Source organism: Talpa europaea, assembly GCF_964194135.1.
Source record: "Talpa europaea genome assembly, chromosome: 4".
In the NCBI taxonomy this organism is placed as follows: Eukaryota; Metazoa; Chordata; class Mammalia; order Eulipotyphla; family Talpidae; genus Talpa; species Talpa europaea.
Genome location: NC_140070.1, coordinates 134,859,433 through 134,879,344, shown reverse-complemented (window position 1 = coordinate 134,879,344; position 19,912 = coordinate 134,859,433). Strand labels below are relative to the sequence as shown.

General features: G+C 40.9%; 1 protein-coding gene across 9 annotated transcripts in view; it reads left to right on the top strand.

The window, feature by feature from the left end:
• The window catches only part of APP (amyloid beta precursor protein), a gene marked incomplete at both ends in the record, with an annotated part of 251,553 nt that overhangs the window by 142,093 nt on the left and 89,548 nt on the right, over positions 1–19,912 (top strand). For 3 of the 9 annotated variants that reach the window (XM_084232423.1, XM_084232420.1, XM_084232419.1), the window contains 2 exons: positions 8,487–8,654; positions 10,892–10,948. The exons of 3 other annotated variants lie outside the window; for them this stretch is intronic. In XM_084232423.1, coding sequence (XP_084088549.1) covers positions 8,487–8,654; positions 10,892–10,948 — 225 coding nt within the window. The remainder of the gene's footprint in view (positions 1–8,486; positions 8,655–10,891; positions 10,949–19,912) is intronic. 3 more of the 9 variants (XM_084232422.1, XM_084232421.1, XM_084232424.1) reach the window with 2 other exon arrangements.

Below are 19,912 nucleotides of genomic sequence, written 5' to 3'. Positions count from 1 at the left end.
AATTGTTTTAGATGTTTGTTGTATGAATTACTTTAGATGATGTATGTTAAACATCGACCATCCTGAGGGTTAAACATTTTGTCACGTGGTAGGTGTTGGGTTGGTTTTACAAGCAGAGGCTGTCCAGAGTCAAATCCTGGCTCTACAACCTATTAACTCTGTAGATTTACAGCAATCACATAAACATTAAGCCTTATTGCTTCCCTCTGTAAAATGGGATTTGATCTTACCTGCCTAATTTTAATCATTTTGTGAGGATTAAATGAAGTCATCCAATGGAAGCAAAAGTCCAGTTCCCAGTAGACAGTAAGTGTTGAATTAACTAAGTTCTGAAGATGTTTATAAGCATCACTGGCTCTTCCAGAGGGACTGTCTCCTACTAAATTAGGAATGCCAGATGCTGTCTAAAAGTTTCTTTTAAAACGGCCAATAAGATGCATCTATATCTGTTGGTTCAATAGAACTAATACGTACAGATATATGTGAAGAATGTGAAAAAACTTAAAATCAGTTTCTGGATTAAAATTTAGGAGGAACTCCTACCGTCTTTTAAAGTATCTCCAGTTCAATTGTGTATCTTGCGGGAAATGAAACATGATAGTATTAAAGGTCAGTGCTTTTCAAGATAGACTTTCATTTCTTGTGGGTATTTTAAACCTCTTGGAAGTTCATCTGCCAATGGACAGAGACACTGCAATCAGTGACTTTTGACCATCACACGTGATGATGAAACTAAAAAGTTTGATCTAACTGTGGCTTGCTTTGGTATAGTGATTGAACTCTGTGGGGTTATTCCCTGTGGCGAGGGGGCATTAATCTGGGAGAAGCCCCATTTGCTTTACTGCTATACGTTCCATCATCATCGGCCAGGCTCCCCTGGGTGCTCGGCCCTGACTGATCTGGGGGCACAGTGATGGGAATGGGGTTACTTGCTCAGGTTGCCCTCAGCCATACCTACACACTGTCTTGGAGAGAGTGAGTCTCTCTGACCCACCTGGGAAGGAACTCCAGCGGCTCAGAGGAAAGAAGGAAAGCTCTCAGTCTGGACACAGAAATTTCCACTAAGACAGTGCTAGCAAATTGATTTTGAATGACTTTACAAGATAATAGGGATTTGCAGTAAATGAAGCACACACAGGATGCCTCCAAGAAGTAGTATAGATGAGAGTGTCTTCTAGGGATGTCAGGTGCAGAAGAAACACAGCTCAGATGTTTCTCACAGCCCCTTGTTACCTGTCTGTAATAGATGTGACACAAGCCATCCTGTAATTCACTAGTAGGATTCTTGCTTGTCACCCATGTCTAACTTTTCACAAAATTTGGGGGAAACCTGTGAGCCTGACTTTCTGAGAGAATATAAAAATATGCTCTCACACTTCTGTGGGAAACCTCACAGCAGCTTACTGCCCCCAGAAAGCTATTCTTTAGGAAAAAAATTGATTGAGGCCCCATTTGTGTACTGTCCAGTGGTCTCGTATATTCACAATGACCTGCGTATCACATAGTAGGTACAGTTTTAAACTTGACTTTGTTTAAACTTGTACATGGTTTGTAGAGCTTACTTTTCACCTTCCCTTTCTACACTGTTTTATTTGTGTCTAGGTCTTTAATCCTATGGTAGAATAATGGAAATAATCAACTAAAGGTATTAAATACCTTTAAATACATTATGTATTTAGTGTTGACATTTAGTTGACATCAACTGTACGTAAAGGTATGGCTGATCATGGTGTTTCTCAGTCATGAATGTCTGTTCAAGTCGCCCAATGGGTTTGGTGAATACAGATTGGGGGGCAGCAGGTCTGGAGGGGCACCCGAGTTGCAGATGATACTGGTCAAGGTATAGATGCCACTTGCCTCTCGTGCCCTTCATACTGGTGGAGGAGACTGAGTCAGGGACTATGGAATTGAGAGGCAGAACCACCCTTATCTCTCATGTCGTCATTCTTGGTATGTGATCAAGTGTCACCAGGTGGAAGAGAATCCTGATATGTCTACCCATTGAGCAATTTCATAAAAATGCAACTCTCAAGACCAAGAAAATTACAAAGCAGTTACAATTTCCCTACATCCATAATTGCTATTAGGTTCGCTTATACCCCATGACTCTTCAGGGATGAGGGGTAGCCTCTTGTGGGTGTGAAAACTGATTATTTAATATTGAAGAATTCTGTGAGCAACAAGCATCAGTAGCTTGAAATATCAGCCTTGGAAATTGGCAAATGCTATAAATTAAGACTTTCATTTTTTGCTTTTTTGGAGACAATCATTTTTCCCAACTCTCTCCTGCTTCTCAGTCGACAAAAAGCACTTCCTTTTCTTTCCAACAAAAGATAAGACATCTTGCCTTCTTCAGACTAATCACACAGCTCAGTGAAAAAGAGATCTCCTCCCATAAGAAACAGGAAACGGAAGTGTCTGGTATCAGGGTGCCATTTTGGGAATGCTTACCGACACACCAGTGCGTCCTGATGGGTCTGAATGCATAGCAAGATCTCCTCAGGTGGTGCCTTATAAATAATCTCTCATCATGGGGAGATGTGAAATCAGTCAGGTTTAATTGGAGTGACAGATGTATCCGCTAGCCTGAGAGAATCAACACGATTCAGTAAGAGGCTAGCCAACTGTAGATATCTTCTAGACACTTCTGTAACAAATTAGCTCCCATGATTTCTTAGTGAGTCAGTGATTTCATTACCATGCACAGCTGTTCCCCTCGTTTGTTTATATATTTCAACTCGTATTTGGGGCTTAAGTGAGCTTTGTCATAAGACTTTAGTTCAAGCTTGCTTGTCTAATTTTACATTAAACTAGGTAATAAGTACTTGATCATTTATTGCCCTGGTCAGAATGACTTTCAATAGGACATGTTTTGAGATGGCTACTTGCTGATATGTGCAAGCACATTATAAATACTCTTTTCCATTAAGGGTACCTATATGTATTAAGAAAGACACACTCTTCAAAAATGACTAGTTTTCTAATATTTTGACTTAAAATTTTTTTCATCTACAAGAATCAAATATATTTATTTGCTGATTCCTCAACAGAATATAAGGTCAGTTCTAATAACTTAGGCTCAGGAATTTTCATCCTGTAGTATATTTTGAATAGCAGTAATAATCAGGCAGAAAAGTAGTCATGAAGAATTTTTAGGGGATTGGGTGTTTAGGCACATAAATCAGCATTTATCTGAGATGCTGAAGAGATGCATATTTAGTAGATTTCAATACTTCTATCCTTATTTTATTTTACTGCTAACATTAAGCAGGTGATTTATTACAGAGTCAAGCTATTTGTCTTCTTACACTTGCCCTTCTGATCTCCTTTAAAATTGTAAGATATGTAATTTTTTAAGTCAGGAATGTAGATACATTTGCACTAAGAATAAACTATAATTGAATATATATTCTTGCACCATGTAGAGAGATTATGCTATGTATTTTTGTTGTTATATGACAATATCAGAATATACAATCCCTAACTTTCTTAACTCTCTAGTTTGATAATTTAGTGGGGTGTCTCAGTGGTTGTTTTCTCAAAATTTGAGTATTTAAAATTCTTACATTTCATGCAATGGTTTTACTTTACATATATTCCTAGTGAGTAAGAATAATTAAAATTCAGTTATTGAAAATGAAATCATAATAAAAGGCTTCAGTATTTTGAAATTATTATTTAAAATTAATTATTTGTATATCCATTAACTTTGCTTTTTGAAAAGCATTGTGATTTTCATGTATTTGAAAGTGGGGATTTTCATCTCTGAGTTGCCTTTTCCCCAGCTCTCTTTAGGCTTCATGAATTTTTTAAAACATGTAAAATTAGTTTTCTGACTTTGTCCACAGAAAAATTTGCTTTATTTGAAATCCATTCTGAGCTAATTTTTGTGGTTAAACATTATTTGATCAGTGGGTTGCATAATCATTATATATCACACAGAGAGTGCTAACTTTGCTTCTATCTTGTGTTTGTATAATACTGACTTTTACAAACTGGAATTTGGTGTTGAAACCAGCACAAATAAATTTCAGCGAGAACCTACCTTATGGAAAGGTATAAAATGCAGACGCTTATTTTTAAGCATATGGACACTATTATAATGTTTTGTGTACGTTGGCTCTTCAGTTTATATTAAATGGTTTTTGTCTTGAACGATGTATAGAGCTGTTATGAGAGAGAGAGAGAGAAACCTTCCCTGCCAGCCAGCAGAATTCATCTGGGTAACTATTAAGAAACCCACTTATGATTTTAAAATTTAAGATTAAATATGAATAAGCTAACCTGTCGTTCTTTAGTCTGTGCTCATGTTTTTATCTAACTTTATATATTCCCCTTGAAAAATATCCTGCTTCTGTTATTCTGGACACATTTTTTTGTTATTATATGTAGCACTTACTTGGAATAGAAATGAAGGTAGATTGGAATTCAAAAAATAAATTTAGTAAGTGATTTCATAATGTGTGTCTTATTTTAGATTTTGAGAAGAGAATGAAGATGAGAAAAGGAAAATGTAGTTTTAATTTTCAGGCAAATTCTGTTTGGGATTATGATTACATAAGGTCCAACTTTACATGCTTTACATTTAGTGGATAATACTGAAAATAATTTTCTATTGTGCGATTATAGTAATTAATATAAAGCACAGTCTTCATTGAGTCTTTTAGTGATTTTTATAGATTAGGGAGGGAGACATTCAGAAAAATTACAATGCTAAACATAAGGATTTGATCTCTCGAGATTTCCTTTTCTCTAAGTCTAGGCATACAACTTCTAAATGATTCATTTCAGGACTCACTGCTTTATGACTCTTCTACTGGGTTGGAATCTTGATCAGATAGATTTCCTGATAGTTTCCCATAGCTAGAAAAGAATTTAAAACAAAGTTTCCCAAACTAAGATTTGTAGCCCTTTGGGGAAATTATTCTGAAGTAATCAGAGATTCAAAGGAAGGACAAGATTACGATCCCAAGCAAACTAAACTCATCAACACTCCTCTTATTTGTTTTGTAATGTGAGTTTTTCTTTTTTTACATTTTTTTGGAGATATAGTAGACTCATGCAGTGAAAGAATTAGTCTTCACCTAGCATTCCCATCTGCAGTACACTAACACCAGTATGAACTTGACATTGGTCACTTAAGGCTTCTTCATCTCAGTGCTTCTCAGTCTCTTCTGAAAGTGGCTGGCTTGTCTCCTATGTACTATTCATCCTTATGTGAAAGTATTAGCATAATACATCCCCGGCTCTGACCTCATGTCCACCCTTTAACTTATCCCAGACTAAGCAAAGATTCTCTTTTCAACACGTGGAGAGTCTTTTTGGAATGTTGAAAAGTTAAAAGATCAGAGAGATTAAACACTTTTGTAACCCTTCAGCAGAGTAGGAATATAGTTATAACTGAGAGATGATAAATGATCCATTCTACTTAGAGTTCCCGCTGAAAAATCACCTTTACTGCCGTAGGAAGTTGATGTTCTAGATACAGCCAGAAAGAAAATGATGGCAAATGCCAGAAGATGATCAATTGGCAGTGCTGATAGTTGAAGGGATTGTCATGAGATACCTGTTCTGACCTGTCTATTCCCACTCTGGTACAAGGCAGCTGGAGTAATACCTCTCATTGTCAGCAGAGCAGAGCCAACTGCATGTAGTAATTGTCTTTTAGAGGTTGCAAATGATAGAAACACATTCTCACCCCTGTTCTTCTAAGTTCATATATGTCCCAGTTCATTTATGTCTACTTCTCAATAAATTAGTATTTGGCATTAGGCTATTATACACTAGGGTACTCACTTCTGGCCACATTATCTCAAATATCCTTTTGTCATTGGGTACCATGGAATGGATTGTTATTCGCTGCAATGCCCACACACACCAACGTCAAGAAACTATGTGGGGGTCATGCAAAGTTTGACACTCCAACACAACAGAACACTCTGCAATTAGAGATGATGTCACTGTTCCTTGCTTTTCATTTCACTGGGTCAAAACTAGTCTTTGGAGACTCCAGCAGGAAATGTGGACTCATTATGTAGACTATTCTCTATCTCATCGACATATAAATGGATTCTGAGTTCTGCATGCTTCTCTTGTTGATTGAGGTTCCAAATATTAACCATAACAAAGTATTTCATAGCCGTTAGAATGAGGCAGAAGAAAAATAAAAGGAATGAAATAACATAAAAACAAATGTGCCTTATTGTTTCACTCTTGGGATAGGAAAAAACCAGTATATTGTAATGTCATTTGAGGGCTGGATGGGAAGTTTTGCCTCTAGCAGAAGCAAGAAATAGGTCACATACAAGGGCAAATATTTACTATGGATTATCTCCTGGATCATTATCCTTTCATCCCATTACTTAACTTGCACCTACCTGAAGTTCCACCACTTTCCTTTAGTACATAGGAGATAGAGATAGCTTAGAGGCAAGTTCCCTGCCCCTTGCTTAGCTGTGATGTCTACTCTGGGGCTTGTGGCAGAGGAGTATTAGGGACATACACTTAGTGCTCAGATATAGACCGTGAGGCAGGGTCAATTCTGTTGTTCATGCTCCTTGGCGTAGGGTTGTGCTGTGGGATGAATGCTGTCTGGCTTCCTTGGTAGCAGGAACCACTTAAAAGTCCAGTGGGCCCAGAAGATTCCACTGCCTGACAGGCTTGTTGGGATTAGCACAGCCTGAGGAGAGATTAACGGTGAATGTTATCATGTCTTAGAAACAAGAAAGAGCACATTACATGCACATGTACAGATGAGGGAGGGAGACACAGAGGAGGAGGGAAAAGCCAACTGCAGGCACTTATTACAGTTGGGAGAGAAAGACGATACTGTCCAGGTGTGGAGACAGCTGCTGGCTGCGCCTGGCAGGGCCCCATGTCTACAACTTTTAGATCTGCAGGTCAGAGATGCTTTGTCATCACTGCAAGTGATCGAACCCTCCAAAACCAACTTAGCCTTTATATATTTGAATGCTAGTCCTTTCATTTGGTGGGGGTGGGGTGGGGAATACATTGAATTTCCAAGTGGGTGGGATATTTGTGGCAACCAATTGTCAGGTTTTCATCCTGTAGGAGACCTCTGTGTAGAAAGTCATCTAAACGCCCTCTGTGGCTTGGGGAACATGGGATTTCTAAGTAGCAGTACTGAGTGGGATGACTTTACTGATGAACATTGAACTTGATGTTCCTGGAGCTGGATATTGCTTTCTGAAAGCCATTCAGAGAGAACCAGAACCACCATAGATAACTGTTACGGGCATTTCTCCTACAGGTTGTGTGACGTGCTCCTGTGTTGAGTGCCCACTATCCCATCTCCCACTATGTTGACATCACGAAGGTGGCATCTTTGCCTGGATTAGAAAGAGCCATTGGGGGTGTGCAGGGAAATTAACTGACTTCATCTTGTAGATCTTTGTTTTTGAGTGATTGATTGGGGTCATTCTGTGTGCTATTCCTACTTTGGAAGCTCTGAGTTATGTGTGGCTTTTATCTTTTAGAAGCAGGGAACTTTCCCCTGGCATGATAGTAAAACACAGAATAAGCAAGACAGACAGTCACGTATACTAAGGCAGCAGGCTCCTGGTAAGCCTCGCTAGGGCAGGACACAAACCCAGAGGGAAACTGACTGACTTCTGCCAAAAATGGAATGTACTCAGCAGTAGAGTTCTAATTCTAATCATGGTAACTTGACCAATGGAATCAGAAAGGCTACTACACTTTGGGTGAATCAGGGATTATCAAATTGAACTTGGGGAGGGGGGCTGAGCATGTTGACAGGTAAGACGTATTTTTATGTAAAACAATGTTTGACATGTATTAACAAATTAGTGTTGGTTGACTCTTGTTGTCTGGAAGATTATTGTTATACCCCCAAAATGGTCCTTATTGAGAAGTAACATAGTCGCCTGAGTCACATTTACAAATGTCACGTGTTTTCAAATACAGTCAGTAGAAAATCCGACTCCCTCCCGAGCCGGATCACATTCAGGATCTATTTATTTTATTCTTTGACTCTAGGCCATTGTTTATTAAGGAAAACGCTCAGCTGTTTGTGAGAGGTTCCCTGTTTTCACCCTAACCAGACACAACCCATTTCCCTTGAAAGCTGACTTGAAGATATTTTGAAGGGGTTTATTTTTTGATAGTGAAGAAATGTTTTGACATCCAGATAACTTCGGGCATGTCAGATGAATCTAGAATCAGCTAGAAGGTCTGTTCCCATCTAGCTGAGATCTTTGTGAGTCCAGGCAGCTGCACTCATGAATCTGGAGGCACAAGCACCTCTGTGTTTTGGGGGGGTCGGTTGAAGTAACCCTCCCCATTCCCTCTCCCAGGGAATTACACTCCACCAGAGCTTTTGCAGAGTCTCCTGTTCTGCCCAAGTCACGGGGGGAAGGCTGATGCCTAAGAAAAGTAGTCGTGTGTTACATGAGCGCCAGCCAGTACCTTTTCACGCTAAATGTGGTTCCCACGTCTCCTCTGATTAGAGGTGTGCTCTGAACAAGCCGAGACCGGGCCCTGCCGAGCCATGATCTCCCGCTGGTACTTTGATGCGTCCGAGGGGAAGTGCGCCCCATTCTTTTACGGCGGATGTGGCGGCAACCGAAACAACTTTGACACAGAGGAGTACTGCATGGCGGTGTGTGGCAGCGTCAGTAAGTGGACCTTCCTCCAGCCTGGCCGCCTCTCGTCTTTCTACCCACTGACTCTGCTCTTTGTAACAGATGGGGGTTCCTGGTTCTGGGGATCGGGTCTGTTGCTGCCACTAACCACATTCCTGTCCACCTCGCTAACTGCCCGGTGTGTCCACCCGTCTGTTCGATCATGTGCACACGTGTCCATCTTTCTCTGGTAAAGCATGGCCCTGGATGTGTCTTCTGCTAGCCCTGGGGCACCGGTCTTGCAACCTCTAGGGACTTCTGAGTGCTTCTCTTTAAGCCAAGCTGCAGTTGCTTTTTTGTCTTCTTGGCTGTTTCTGCAAATGTATACCTGTGTGTTTGTCCTTGCACATATGTGTTTAGGCACATGGGCAAATCAGAGCTACCACTGGAAACGGGGCTCATGAAACCTTGGTAGCGCAATAAGGAGTATTGCTGGGATGAGTATCTTTAAGTTATGTCCTAACAGGCATCTTTCATTATGGTGTGATTAAAGGGAGCACATGCACTTTCACTGAGGGAGGTGAAAATGCCCGGCACCCTGAGCTCACGTAAGGACCTTTGCCATGTCGAGTTTTACCATCTTCTGTTGGAAATAGAAGAAGAAAATTGTTGACTTACTATTAGAAGCCTTCAATGACATAAAGCTCAGGGACTACATAGTTCCTTGGGAATGTATTCCTCTAAAGCTTTTCTTGTGAATTTTTTCATAATTTTGGGGGATGAATTTCTGACACCATGATGGCCGAAATGCAAGCTGAAACTTTTTCCACTGAGGTAGTGCACCAGACTGGAGATGCTTCTGTTCTGGTTAACAGTCTTCCACCTTAGATTGGCCTTTTTTTTTTTTTAATTCATAAGTTGGAAGTTTGAACTACTCAAGAAATAATTACTCGATTTTATCAGTTAAAGATCATACTCAGTAGTTACACATTTCTTTTTTGAGAGATTACTTACTGTCTTTTCTCCCCTGTTCTTGTGAAAGTGGCATCCACCATTTCCTGCATGGGATTCCTAGGGATTAAATAAATTGTTTTCCGGTGCGATCATAGGATTAATCTAAACAGCAGGTCTGCCCCATTCAGCCTTCCTTTGTGAAGCCTGGCATCTCCATGGAACAAATGGAAATGTTTCTGTAGGTTTCGGTGGAAGAGATGGCTCCCCCTCTGTCCTGTGCCAGAGCAGGTGTGGGCACTGGTAACCCCAAGGGCTTCTTTTTCTGGCACTGATTGGATGATTGCTCCTTCCAGCTCAAAAGACTCCTTTCTTCACTTGAAAACAAAGAAGTTAATTAGGTCAGGTAACCTGGAACACAATGGGGGATTCTTTTGCCTGAAGCCTCTTGAACAAAGGACTTTTGTTAGAGTGATTCTAACTGGTTTCCCTGCAGGGTTTATGGTGGGTCTGGGGGGAGGGGAGCATTCCTGGCAGATTTTCTAACTTTTTTTTTTCCTCTTTCCCCAAAGTTGGATTTATTTTTTTGAACATAAAGGCGTGTGTTTATGTAATGAAGCATTTTACAAAACTGTTAGCGGTGATGAATTTGCCTTAAGAATTCAAAAGTATCCCTCCTCCCCCCAAAACCTTATTGCCACCCCTTGGGCACACTTTCTTCTTTGATCAGTTGATTAGACTGAGGCTGGGAGCTAGCAGGGGGCTCTGCAGGTCAGATGGAGCCGCTGGACATCCCTGGATGGCACACACTTTGCTGAGAGATTTGCAACAGGTAGATGCTTTAAACAAAGGTGTGATGGATCCGCTTAGTTTCAGGGCAGGAGGGTAACAGCATAAGTTATCAAGAGAGCAAATGTGACAGACTGAAGGTCACTTCAAAGGGTGTGTAGATAGAAGTGGAGTGCAGAACATCAACACCCAGAGCTCAGAGTCAAGGAGGCTGCCCTGTGAACGGGGTAATGAAGATGCCAATTTGAAGATTGGATCCAAGGACATTGCTGGGGCTTCATACTGAGGATGCAGAATGGGCATGAGGAGCAAGAAATCTTCAGCAGGGTCCTTAGGTGTGACACATGTCAAGCACTCCAAGTTGTTGTCGTGGAAATACACCTTATGTTTATGTGTATACTTTGAGTCTGTGCTGGGGCCCAACTTTAGGATATTTGTTTGAAGTTGGTGTTTTTGTTTTCTCCCTGTGAGCAGTGGAATGCGTGAGTTTCAGCCATCATGCCCATGTTCCTATTTTTGTTTTCAGTTATGTTCTTTTATTTTCTCCATAGTGTCCCAAAGTTTACTCAAGACTACCCAGGAACCTCTTCCCCAAGATGCTGTTAAACGTATGTTGTGACAGACTCCACGGAGGGGTGGGGGATGGACTCTAATGCATGGCTGGGTGGTAACCCCAGTATCTGCACCTTCTTTGCATGGTTTTGCTTCTTGAACTCTTGTCTTCTATGAAGTATTTATTTTCATGCCTGACTTGTAGTCACATTTTTTCAAACAACTTCAGAGCTTGGGCTAAGAGCACTGACTAAGCTGCTATTTCTGATCAATTTCCTTTTTATTTAGTGTAATTCTATTGAACATTGTACATGTCAGTTATTATTGGGTTGTATTTGGCATCACTATTTTATTTCCTAAAGTTGCCAAGATGCCACACTGTAACACAAGGCCGTGTGTCTCGGTGAGTCTCCTGAAGTAAAGTCTTTAATGTGCACATAGTGTACTGGTTACACGAGCATTTATAGTCAGTGAAGTGTGTTGTGAGACAGCTGCTAAGCTTTAGGAAGTAAAAGATCACTTTCAGATGTCAGGGCCGAGTCTTTGTCCCTGGGACAAAGGTACCCAACTTCTGATTTTATCATTAGGTTATAGAGAAAACTTCCCATAAAGAAATACTCTGTCAACTAACCTTACACCATTCTGCAATGATTTCAATTGGCCTATTAGTCTGGCTTGGTTCAAAAATGTGATACCAAATGAAAAATAGTAATCAAACATAAATAAAATCTTGTCAATTAATTGATATAAGAACCAAAAAGATCAGGAGAGTCATGAAGTTTTTTCAAATGAAATTCCCCCCCAGCAAAAAATATTTTAAGAAATAAGGAAGAAAAATAAAAAGTTACATCAGATACATAGAAACGCATTTTAAAACTTGGATTGTATCCAAAAAATAGATTTTTCCAGTGTTGGGTGAAGGATGACATGTGCCAGTGATTCTTGTGATTGTTGGAAGAGACAAAATTTCAGTTGTGACTTAGATGTACAGAAAATTAGCATTTGTCTGCATTATTCCAAAAAAAAAAAATTAGTTTCAAAATTGATAAGCCAATTATTTTTTATTTAAAAGATGAATTATAGTTGGAGAATAATGTGATTTATGAAAGATTTCACCATAAACCGTAAAATTTTTTTAAGCGCCCCCATAAGATTTAGATTCATTCAAGTTGCATGTAATTTTTGAAGGATGTGGTTTTTACATATTTCCTATGATTGTTAGAAAGCTTGCTAAGAACATCGATTATGAGGCATGCGAGTAAGCACTAGGTTTTACAGGATTAGTAACACATTGCTCTGCATTATACATTGGCTTTCCCTAGATACTTTCAGAGATCATTTATTTTTCCAAGGAACACTTTGTGGGCATTTTCCTCATTTCCTTTGTACATCAGAAACGACGAAACCTAAAGAGCTTAGTGACTTGCCCTAAGACATCAAACATGGCAGACCCAGGATTGAAGCCTAAATGATAATGTGACTATGCTCCACACTCCAAATGGCCAAGTTCTGGTATTGTTTTACCGGTTAGAAAAATAGTATTTGAAGTTCAGAAACACATTACAGAAGTGCAGAAAATAGTGGAAAGCAGATAAAGAATCTTAAAAACATTTTTTCTGAATGCCGTGAATATAGCATGTATCAATAAATCAAAAGTCTTTCCCACCCTTATATAAAACAATAAGTACGTTTAATTTGTTTCATTGTATATCATATTAGCTTATAAAATTATATTTTTTTATTTTAATGAATTAATGGAAATGAATATCATGATGACATAAATTTATAGTCATAAAGTATTTGCATCATTGACCCTTCCAAACAGATACTGAACCTCTCATAGAATTTTCTCTTTCCCAGTAATTTTCTTCATCTGCTTGGAGGGTGTTTGGAATCCTAACACCTTTCCATTCTAGCGGGGAGTGAAGTGATTTGGGCAGCTATATTTTCTTGTCTACCCACAGAGACAATTCAATCACAGCAAGTGAAGGGTTTCGCAGTGTTAGTACAAACAGACTGGGAGAAAGCATATAATTTTTAGTTATTTATAGCCTGTGAAGCTATGCTGTCTTATTTATAGCAAAGCTGCACATTTGGGTTGAAAAAGCCATGGTCATCTGGAGGTCAGATGCAGATATCAGGATGCAGTCAGAAGAAATGAGCCAAACCAGAAGGTGAGCCACCCTTCTGATTTGGCAGCTTGGACTTGACCTTGGCTTCTTTGCCAGACTGTGGCTCACTGGATGCTAGCTCTGTTCGCAAAAGCAGTTGCTTATGCAGAGTTTCAGTCTTGCTTCTAGTCAAATAATAAATGTGAAATGAGATAGAAAAAGCTCTTCAATTAGGCTGATAAAATAATATTACACATCTGGAGAAAGTCTGTGATGGTCAGCAGTATAAAGACAATAATTATGCTGTCAAGACTCCTTATTTTAATGAGGCATTTCTGGATTTTAAATCTTTGTCATAAAAAACAATTTTGAGTGCTGTAATTTTGTTTTGGTGCTATCCCAGATAAGACTCTAAACCACAGGAAGATTTGGATGGGAAGCCAAGAGCTTTCATTTTACTCATAAACCTATGGCTCCTTTAAAGAAAAATCCTTACCCTTTGGGATAAAGACTCTTCTGAGCCCTGGGTTGTTTCTGACATTAACTAATGTCTGCCCATTTGCGTTTAGGACAATGCAATAGTTTGCCATTTAGTCTGTCCTGTGCGGTATTTGTGAGCAGTAAAATATACACAAATATGCAATGATTAGTTTTAGTTTCACATATGAAAACATCATTGAGTTTTTTCTAGTGGGGTCCCCCTCAGATTGCATCTCAAAAGGTAAACAGACCTACTCCTTAGTGACATTTGATCTCTCAGTCATCTGTCTGCACCAAAGAGAGTAGCCAGTGAAGCATCTTTAGCTTCTTTTCTTGCTGGGAGTTCAGTATTTAAACCAAGTGTCTTAGCATCAATACTATTGACATATTGGACTGGCTAATTTATGGCTATGGGACTGTCCTTTGCCTGGTAGAGGCAGCAGTCCCGCCTCTACGCACGGAAAGCCAGACACACTACCCTAGCTGGGATAGCTAAAAATGTCTCTAGATTTTGCCGGATGTGGTCCCTGGGGACAAAATCACCCACCTATGAAAACCTCTGATCTAGACATCTGATTCAGACCTCTAGCTACATGTAAACAGATAGATTTTCCATACACTTGAGGGTATGCCTTAGTGTTAGAATGTTAGAGTCTCCAATTTCAATAGATGTTTATGAACTTAAATTTGTTAGGCCAGTCTCCTAGTTCTCAATATTTTCATGTTAAGAGAGAAGTTTCTGTTCAGATTTTAGTATGAGTTAGACTTTAAGCAGAGAATAAACCAGCAAACGCCTAGTTTGAAAAGGCATAATTCACCCAGGCACGACCATCTGTAGAGACACTACGTAGCCTTGTTACACAACTGACTTGGCACCTAGGATGTGACTTGAGAGCCCGTTATGTCCACGAGTCCCTGCAGAGGTATAGGTCTGGCCTCATGAGGGTGGAGAGAAGGTAAAGGCTGATTTCCACTCACTCAGTGGCCCGATTAGACATTGCAGAATAGATAACTACATGTGCCAAGACTATATCAATTTGAAACAAAAGACCATTCCCGACATCCGAGGTTGCTACAGAAGCTCACAGTTTGCAAACTAGATAATTCAGGATGCAGCCTTTGAATGGAATGTGCCAGTTTAGCCCCAGAGTTCTCAGAGCCTGTCCTAACACCGAGACCATCTAATCTTTGGTCAGACTTGAACCATTGTTGGCAGCAACTCTGTATTTGTTCTCCCAATGGTGAAATAGCAACTGTTACTTCCCCTTAGCACACTTTCTACTACTAGCACAACTATGATATTTTTACAGACCTCCCAAGTGCTATTAAAAATAATTAAAAGCATTCAAAAATGTGGTGGGGCATTAAATTACATGTCACATCAGTGCCAGGAAAATCTATTAGATTGATAAGTATGAGAAAGCCATGTCTTTGGGATCCAGAAATGAACAGCACAAGGAGGACCGCATTTTCCTTCAAGCTATGCTAGCGAGAAACCCTAAGATTGAAAAGAATTGATTTGTTCTGCAAAACAGCATAAAGAAACCTCATTTGCTCCAAATAGTCACAGACCTTTATTGCATATACACTCTATTCCTTAGCTTACAGTAATTAGTTTAATAAAGCATCGGCAAAAATTTTCAATGAAAGGTTAGACAGTCAATATTTTAGGTTTTGCTGGCCATATGTCCGCTATTATAAATACTTCCCTTGCTATTGGGATGTGAAAAGTGGTCATAGAGAGGAGGAAACAGACACATTATATTGTGTTGCAATAGAATCAGGATTTACAAAGAGATACAGCAGTCTACCTCTTGGTTTGATAAAGCTGTTACTTTTCAGCCCAGGATGCACAAGTGCTGAGTGAGGTGTTTTGAGGGACACCAGCAAAGTAAGCCAGGTGCCCTGCTTTTAATAAAATGAATTATATTAATACAATGAGACACAAGTATGTGATGCAATTAAATAACAATATAAAGTTAAATGGACAAGTGTAGGAAGAGACTGCTGTGGAAGCCAAAATAAAACAAAGTGGGTTTTATTTGTAAGACCTCCATAGAGCTTAACCATCCCACCTGACTTTTGTTGCCACATTTTCTCAGTGGACAATATTGACGATTCTGACTTTTTGAACTCATCTGTTGAGTGTTGAGCAACTATGACAGGTCATTTCTTTATGATCTGTCATTCATGAAGTTGACAGTAGCTTCTGACAAATTGACAAGAAAACCATCACCAAGGGTAAGCCCTTCTAGATGCCAGTTATTCTCACTGTTGCTTTATGTCCATTTTTTAGATTGTGGCTCAAGGTCACTTTTAAATTTGGGTGCCTCCTGCTAAATAAGTAGGCTGTAGATATTGATAAAAATAAAAAAAATAACACCAGCATTCATTCTTTCAGGCTCATTTCACTTATTTGACCAAAATCCCATGCCAGTATGGTGTGTCCATAAGACATAAAAAAAAAGAAAAAAAAAGGTAGCTTGACTAATAGAAACAGCGTAGATTACATTTTTCTCACCTTACATGCACAAGGTACATCGGTAGTCTGCTGTGTTTGCATGGACACAAAATAAGTGATTCAGGGCAAATGGGAGGTGAGTTTGCTTTTTTAAGAAAGTCTGGTATCACATTTAAGAATCACAAAGTTTATTTTCACATTATAAGTAACTCCTCTAACTTGCACTTGTTGGGGGTGATAAATATTTGCGTTTAGAATGTGTCAGGCACTTTCATTATTTTGGAATTAGACAAATGAAGAGACTTTTTGTTTCCAGTGGGGGTGCCAGTCTGCAAGCTCTATCATGTTTTGAGGTTAAATTTTCCCATGAAATCTTTTTTTACAGGTTTATATTTCACCAGTCTATTAATCATCCTCACTGTCACCTCGCGTGTAAATCACAGCCCTTTCAAGTGACAGCAGCGTGGCTCTATAAGATGACATAGGGTTTTCACTGTGAAGGCAATGACTTCTCTGGGTCTTAATTTACTCACATCTGTTGTCAGGGCTGTGGACATAAATTGTCTTTCTGCTGACAAAAGGAGACTGACCAGATTTTTCTGGGAGAACTAACATTCGGGTGTTGACCAGATGCCAGTGACGCGCTCTGTTTAGGGAGCTCCTCCCCGCCTGGCCAGGGTGTACATGGCCACAGTTGAAGTTGAAGGTGTTCCAGTTGAAGGTGAGGTTAGGCCTTGCATCCTGAGCCCACTAGGATGGTCAACTCATGTGTCACATGGAGGAAACAAATATTAAAAGGAGAGGGGCAGTTTTCGTGATGAATCTAGTTTGTTTGTTTGGTTTTTTTTGAAGATTTATTTTTTATTTATACAAGAACTGGGGAACAGGCCAGATGTGCGGGAGGGTGAGAGGATTCACCAGAGACAGAGCAGGGAACAGAACAGGCAGACTGACGAAATATACTGCTGAGGGGAGCAGCGGGCGACACAGGAGAGGTCTGCCGTGCCATGTGGGTTGCTCCGAGGCCGGCAGGGATTGAACCGGCGCTGCAGAGGCTGCAGACAGCTTCACAGCACTGCGCTCAACCGCCTGCGCCACCAGGGAGGCCCTGAATCTAGTTATTGACTCCCCTCTCTCCATCTTTACTGAATGTGCAGTGGGATAACACAGCAATCACAGGATCAGAACTACAGTTTCTACTGGATGCAGTGACAGTTAAATTTGGTGGTGTCCTGATACGGAAGACCTCTGGGTGGGCGAGGGTGGTTTCTACCCTCTTCGTAAGCACATAGAGTTCCCTCCCTTCCCCCTTTTCTTGAAATGACTTTTCTTAACATTGTCATTTCCTCGGGATAGAAGCAGGGTTGGGAATGTTTCATCGGCGTGTGTCCCAGATGATGGTGGTGGCGTATTTTGTGACATTGGGTGCAGTGCCACAAATGGTGCATTTATCACTGGTTCATGAAATAACTGGGTTTATTAACTAGCTGAAAGTAAATCTGCCCTCCACCAAAAAAAAAAATCCTAGAGCTCTGGCAGGTCCTCCGAAGAGATTACAGTGTAAAGCAAAGTCTCCTGGCAAGCTCTGGTGTACAGATGAGCCCTCGCACGTGAGGAGGCTTTTCTCTCTTAGTATTTGGTTACCTGGGGTGGAGGTAACAGCATTTCTAGTGAGAAAAAGAAGCAAGTCTGTTCTCTTTCCTGTGTGTGTGTGTGTGTGTGTGTGTGTCTGTCTGTCTGTCTTCCCCGAGACCCCTCACCACCTCCCTGCAGCTTTTCCAAGCCGCCCTCATCTTTACCTTTTACTCTTAAGGTTTTCCTTTTGCTTTGTCCCATAGCAGAGTATTTAAAACATGTCACCTCATGGGCCTCCCCTGGTGGCGCAGCCCGTTGAGCGCAGCGCTATGAAATTGTCCGCGGCCCCTGCAGCACGGGTTCGATTCCCAGCCTGCCAGGGAGATTCCCAGATGGTGCGGCAGACCTCTCCTGTCTCGCCTGCTGCTCCCCTCAGCAGTGTGCTTGCTCCGTCTGCCTGTTCTGTTCCCCACTCTGTCTCTGGTGAATCCTCTCACAGCGCCACCCCCCCACATCTCTGGCCTGTGCCCCAGCTAAAAAAAAAAAAGTCACCTCATGATGCTTTTTCTAATGAAAACAGCCGACGTTGGCTCCTCATCATTCTCACCTGCCTTTGAGGCCCTATGCACTCCCTCCCCATTGCCTGCCTCTCTCACTGCTTTCTGACTTGCTTCTTCAGCTCTCGCCACATTGACTTTACTCCTGGAATTTTCCAGGCACGCTCCCTTCTTAGGGCCTTTGTGCTAGATTTTTCATCTGCCTGCCATGTTCTTCCAGCAGGTAGCTGGGAAGTGGGGGTTCAGCCCCTCCTGGGTGTAGATGATCCTCCTTCTGCTGCAGTCTCCCTCTCCCTCGTAAGAGACCCTCCCACTTCCTCTTAACCCTGCTCCGTTTTACTCTATAGTACAAATCACATGCTAATAACAATATGATTTTTTTGAGATGGTTGTTTCTCACTCTAGAATATCAGTGCCTAAGAACAAGGGTCTTTGTCTTGCTCACTAGTTTTCCCCAGTGGTGGGGGCGGTGATCTAGGTAGAATGGAAGAGGAGGGGATGAACAGGTGCATGCAACGCAGCAGGACTACAGGCAAGCTGCTGTCCCAGCTTCTCAGACACCCTGACTCCCAAGCCTGGGACTTACATGAAAACATCACTGACCCAGGATAATCGAATCACTGGGAGATAGTAACCTGCCATGCACGCCTTAGAGCTGCTGTTCTGTTGCATTGTTTCATCTGGGATGACATTGGACCACCCATCCTCACTCTTAAAGGGTCTCCACCCCATCCTGTCCTTCTACATTGTTATGAGACTAAAATAAGAAAAAACAGTTGCTAAAGGATAAGTGAGAAGCCTAAAATGATCTCTGCAGTAAATAAGACTATTTTTATTTTTTTTAGATTTATTTTATCTATTTATGCATACAAGAGCTGGGGTGTAGGCTAGAGGTGTGGGGGGTGGGTAAGAGGATTCACCAGAGACAGAGTGGGGAGCAGAATAGGCGGATCTACTGAAATACTACTAAGGGGAGCAGTGAGCAAGAGAGGAGAAGTCTGCTGCACTATGTGGGTCAGCTCCCTGGCTGGGGATCGAACTCATACTACAGTGGCTGCAGTAGCTTGATAGTGCTGAGACTTAATCCCTGAGCCACCAGGGAAGCCCCTTTAAGTTTTTCTGAGGAAACTTGTTAACGAGACACCTCCTTTAAACACTCCTGTGAAAGTTGTCCGTTTCGTGCTTATTTGAAGGTGACGGTTATGTGTCAGGGTACACTACAGTACCCAAGCACATAGCACCTTCCCTAGTAACCGCTAGGTCTGTTGACTGGTTTGAGGTGTCACAGCACTTTTTCAAAACTGTAAGTACTTGTTCAAACAAATGATCTTAGCCCTTTAGAGTGCCAAACCCTAAGAACCCATGCGATAGAATTTACAGAGGAGAAAATTGGAACTCAGAAATGAATGGGTGGAATACTCCTTGGCCACAATCTGTAACAAACTATTGATAGACACAAGTAGGACTTTGGATGGACCTCAAGGAAATCATCTGAGCGAAAGAAATCCATCTCAAAACAGGACTTACTAGATTATTCCATTAAAGAATGTTCTTGAAATGACAATCATTGAGATGGAGAACAGATTCATAGTTGCCGGAGGGCAGGGAGGGAAGGGTTGTGGTCATAAAAGAATCCTTGTATGTAGCAGGAAAAAGCTTTGAGATGAGATGGTTCCGTATCTTAACTCTGACGCTTATACCAAAAAAGGAAAAATATAGAGGGCCTCTGAAAAGTCTTGCATTTGATGATGATGGTGTAGCTAATACTTTGGCAGCTGGCGGACAAAATCTAGCAGACCACTATTTAGCTTTGACTTTTGAGTCTAGTTTTCTGAG